The 4,962-nt window shown below is 39.3% G+C and overlaps 1 protein-coding gene across 1 annotated transcript; it reads right to left on the bottom strand.

Moving 5' to 3' along the window:
* Positions 1–275: 275 nt before the first annotated feature.
* LOC137715165 (uncharacterized protein At4g26450) lies at positions 276–4,750 on the bottom strand. The gene is made up of 4 exons (XM_068454398.2): positions 2,121–4,750; positions 1,756–1,945; positions 1,437–1,491; positions 276–621 (listed from the first exon to the last, which is right to left on the bottom strand). The coding sequence occupies exons 1-4, from the start codon at positions 4,043–4,045 to the stop codon at positions 566–568; spliced, it is 2,226 nt and encodes a 741-aa protein (XP_068310499.2). The 5' UTR covers positions 4,046–4,750; the 3' UTR covers positions 276–565.
* Positions 4,751–4,962: the final 212 nt, after the last annotated feature.

The following is a 4,962-nucleotide window of genomic DNA, read 5'->3' as shown; positions in this document are numbered from 1 at the left end:
AAAAATAAAATAGAATTAATTAGTATGACAAAGTGACAAACCATAAAACGAAACATTGTCAAATTTTTGTCCAGTTGCAAGTAAGTTTTTGAATATTCAATAGAGTTGATTATTACTGCGTATTAATACCTAATACAGAACTTGTTAGAGTCGATAGATGTTTAGTCAGCAAGAAAATTGGCGGATAGTTCTTCTACCATTTTTGACAATCAACACTATAAACATTTTCCATGTAAGAACAAGGTGCAACATCCATCTGTTACGTCAATGGGGAATAACAAATGGGGTCTTCAACCATTACCGCCAAATGCGAATCAACACGGTTAAAATGTTTCATGTTAAAAGAGAGGTGTAACAGAAAATCAAAAGCATTCAACGTCCTTGAACTTCCTACCAGAGGAAGAGATTTACTTGCACCCTTAACAAACTTAAAAAAAAAAAAAAAAAGTAAAAAGCAATCAAAGCAAAGATTGTCACTTATATAGAGCTAATTGTGGGACAAAAGAACCCCAAATGATCTAAGCATACCGAATTATACATCCGAGCAATATTGCGAATGGCTGGATCAAAAGGGCTTCTCATACTCCTGCGGGGTTGGCTGCTCCCAGGGTCTCAAAAAGGCTGCATAGGTAATTTAAGAAGTATTAGATATGAAAATTAAACGAATGGAGAAGTATTTTTAAAAGAGGAACAAAGTTTTGACCTATAAAATAAGAAACTGCAGGCGCGTTGTTGTCACAAGAGTCATAACAATACAACTAAAGGTAAATGCATAACAAAACAAAAATGAAATAAGCTGCACTTCCTAGATTTCGGAGGAAACTGAAAACCCACAGGTCAGTATTTGTTCCAGTCCTAGTTGCAAAATATGCTGATCAACCCAAGACTTTAACATCATAACCCTTCAGGTCGTGATTCCCAAACCATATAATGATTCTTAGGTCTCTGAATTTTTTACAGTAAATTAATGGACATGTGTTTTCTTAACTTAGTTATCGGTATTACTTTTAAATTTCAAACGGCTTTTAAAAGGGAACTCAAATAACTTTTTCAAGGTTTATATGTCACACCTGAACCGCCCACCCCTATCTCATATTCAAGTGTGCATGCAACACATTCAAACAGATAAGCAGTTAAAAGGAAAGGAAAAATCTCCCTCAAGACTTTCAACCACCATCACCGTAGTGAAACAGTTTTAAAAGCCTGAGAAAGAAAACCACTTATTCCACTCATTGTAAGATTCTGCAGACAAATGCTGTCAGAATTGATTAAATATCGGGACATTTGTGTACCAAGTTGTTGGTAGGTGGTACAAGGCATGTAACCTTATACATGTTCTACCACACACACACAATATCCAACACCATCCTAGCAGAACTTGACAGGTATTTGAGATTCATTAGAAAATAAATCAGTGAATTAAAAAGGTGGCATACTTAATGGTATTTCTCCCAGTGCCATGTATATCGAATCATCGTCAGCAAGAGCTTCCTGAAACAATCAGTAAAAAAAAAAAAAACAGAAATATCAGTTGTGTACTGTATGTTAAATTACATAGCAGTGCATTACCATTAAGCAGCCAAGGACAAAGACCACATGGGAACAATTATGCAATACAAGCATGTGTGCAGTTGTATAAGTTCAAGTAATCCATGCATATGCTTTTGAGACCAAATAACCGCCAGGACAATGGATTCATGCATAAGTTTTGTATCTGCTGAACTAACAACTTTATCGAGCAACAAATGTCAGTACCTCTCCGTTATGAAGGACAATTTCGTTATGCAATGGATTAAGATCCCCTGGTGCCGTTGAACAACTTGGGAAATCAGTTCCCAGCAACTCCGAAATCGTAAGCCCATAACCATCTTGAACATCGGGGATATCATTAGGATTCTGCGCATGGTTGGAAAAGCCCTCCAGAGGAGTAGATTCAGTCTCTGTCCTGTATATTTGAACAACATGAAATCAGAAACATAAATACATGTCAAAGAAATTCAGAAAGATATATAAAAGTACAAACTACTATCAGCTTTACTTGACACACTCAGAAAGAACTTAAATTAAAGGGAGAACTTAATCAATGCTCATGCAGCGGAATGCAACTAGGAAAAACTTACTTTCTTTCGGCATTGTTGAAGGTCTCTTCTTGGATGGAGTCACTTTCTAAATCTATGATTTCAATCTCTTTAACATCGGTAGTGCATCTACTGTTTTCACCAGACACGTTGGAGTTACTCATTGACAAATCAATATCAACAGGTTCAGCTTCTTTCTTTATTCCAGAAACAGCTGGATAATCTATTGCATGATCACTGTCACGATTCTCATGTGCATCCATGAGATTAAGGTCGCAAATCTTGAATGAATTTGGAAAAAGCTGCTTTTCTTGCACATAATCAATACAGGCTTCACGTCTATCTTTTTGGCAATGGGAATCATTCATTACCGAGCTTTCATGACCAAAAGCTATAATTACCTGTTCACCAGGAGAACCGTTTTCTTCCTGCGAACTTTCTTTCTTTTCACTCAAGTTAGAAAGTTGGAAACACTCATCTGTGTTCGCAACCATGTAAGGAAGCCATTTTCTCGGTTTTTTTGCTCCCTCCAGCTTATCATGTTCTTCTAAAGGCCTTTTGTCACCTCTTTCCTTAGCTACAAAGCTGGAACTCCCAAACCCTACTGGTCCCTGACTTGATTCTTGCTCGTTTTCATGAACAAAAGCTCTACCTGGCAAAGACTGGGATCTTCCATATTTATTTTGCTCCATACCATATGCAGGATCTAATTCTACAAAAGTTTCAGCAGGCTGACTGGACTGAGGTTTACAAGTTTCAGGGTTGAGACCATTATCCTGAGGAGTTTTGTGTGATAGAGTGGCACCTGCAGAAACATCAAAGGAACAACTTTCAACTAAAACTTGAGAATCTGCCGGTTGGACAGCATTGTCATAGGTGCTCCCCTCCTGGATATTTGCAACTGGATCAACCTTTGGACCCCTAGAAGTCAACGACGAGCGTATTCTGGTGGGCACCTTGGCAAATTTGCAGAGTGTCAGCAAATTAGTATCATTCTTTCCTGAAGAATCACCCTCACCCTCAGCCTCCAAAACGCTAAGCTGAATTGGTAAGTTCTCCGATACATTATTTTTTTCGGTTTCATCATTGGTGGTTTGATCCTTAATCTCTATATCAGATACCTTGGTGGTTTCCTGACCAACTTCATCTGTTTCAGTTGGACCATCTATCCAAGCTCCAGAACTTGGCTTTGAACTCATATCCTCATCAGGGTTTTGACCTTTGTCCAAGTTAGATTCTGAATCCACTGCGTCCTCGCTCTTCGGTCCCAACTCGCTTGGACTAGAATTCTGTTGCAATCCATTATTACCAACATCTTTACTGATCTTCTGCTCCTCATGCTGTCCAGATACCGAACCTTCATCACCCTCCATATAAAAGGTAGCCATACTGTGCCTATCAGTGAAGGAGCCACTCCTGCCAGACTCTCGACCCCAATCAGAGCCATAACCGCCCCTATTCGATCCAGTTGCATTTCTCCTCCTTCCCTTGAACTGATTCCTTGCATTGCTGCTGAATTCATCAACACCAAACCTTCCCCTTCTTGACCCTCCATCCGAAACCGAATTCCCCAACCGGGCAAGAGCCGAAGTCCGGCCCTCTTCAGCAATTTGCAACTGATCAGCCTCCTGAAACTCCCCCACTTGCTTCTTGGAGTTCTGCCATTTAGCAGACAGCACATTCGGAGGCAGCAGTCCCTGAGCTACCAAATATTCCGCCGCGAGGCGCCCCGCCTCCATAAAGATGTCGCCCTTGCGAGGTGGAGGAGGTGGTGGTGGTGGAGGAGCTGGTGGGGGTTGAAAAGACTTCGGGCGGCCAAAACCCCGATTGAAGTTGCGGTGTTCCGAGTTGTAAAAGCCATGCCCCCTCATAGAACCCTCTGGGGAGATTCGAGAGTTGGGAACCATGCCCATCCCCATGGAATTGGACCTGTACCCGTTTCCAGGATTCCGATTCCGGGCATGCATATTTTTATTGTGTTTAGACAAATCAAATACAAGTTACTTCTACAAATTAACCTACAGATATTCAGCGCATCGCTGAATTGGAGTTCTTGGAAGTTCCAGTACCTTGCAAATTCACAGAATTGAGCTCAAATGGCGGTTACCCACCAACCACCAACTGTTCATACAAATCGAAACACCCAAAAATCACCTCCCTTTGTTCTGATCCTCCCAAATTTCTCACACCCCAATATTCAGAGATTCAAAATTTACAACAAAAAAAAAAAAAAAACAGATTCGCTCTTTTGGGGAAGAACAGCTGAAATTCTGACCTTTACTTTCTGGAATTTGCGAATTTCGAATTCGATTCATTCCAACCCAGCTCCCAATTTGTGTAATCGGATTTTCAATTTTATTTGAGAACCCTAGCTCCTTCCAATTTTCCTCCCCCTTCTACCAAGAAATGGTGGCCGAGCTTGTTTTTCAGTCAATTTTTTGTGATCAGCAGCTCTGTAATTTTTTTTTTTTTTTGAAACTCAGAAGATTTGATTTTTTTGGTATTTACTTTTTGGGAAGAAGAGGAATAAATAAAGGCATGAAAATGAAATTATACAAAATCAGTAATGGCGTATACGTCACCTCCGCACTACATTCATTTTAAGTAATTTTCAACTCGGAATTTTATAAAATCTTGAGTTTGGTAAAACAAAAATGGCAAAACTACCACTCATAGAGTTAGGATCATCTTAGGGCGATCATTTTGTGAAGAATGTGAACCATCTAGTAATTAGGCCTAATTGAATTATTAGTTCTGTGATGATAGAGTTGTTAGAAGATAATCTTTATGATAAAAAAAATATTAGGATTTAAGTTTTCTAGTGAAGTCTATTAAGATTTAGGTTCAAAATTAAAATTTCTATCAAGACAAATTTTATTTGAAC

This window comes from Pyrus communis, chromosome 3 (assembly GCF_041283825.1).
Source record: "Pyrus communis isolate YQ-2024b chromosome 3, ASM4128382v1, whole genome shotgun sequence".
In the NCBI taxonomy this organism is placed as follows: Eukaryota; Viridiplantae; Streptophyta; class Magnoliopsida; order Rosales; family Rosaceae; genus Pyrus; species Pyrus communis.
Note: the sequence above shows the minus strand (reverse complement) of the source record. Positions and strands in the feature narration are given on the sequence as shown.

Coding starts and splice junctions, on each gene's coding strand:
- LOC137715165 (XM_068454398.2), bottom strand. CDS start 4,045: ATGCATGCCCGGAATCGGAATCCTGGAAACGGGTACAGGTCCAATTCC. Junction 1,946..2,120: donor TTCAACAATGCCGAAAGAAA/GTAAGTTTTTCC, acceptor TCAAATATACAG/GACAGAGACTGAATCTACTC. Junction 1,492..1,755: donor TTGTCCTTCATAACGGAGAG/GTACTGACATTT, acceptor TGATTGTTTCAG/GAAGCTCTTGCTGACGATGA.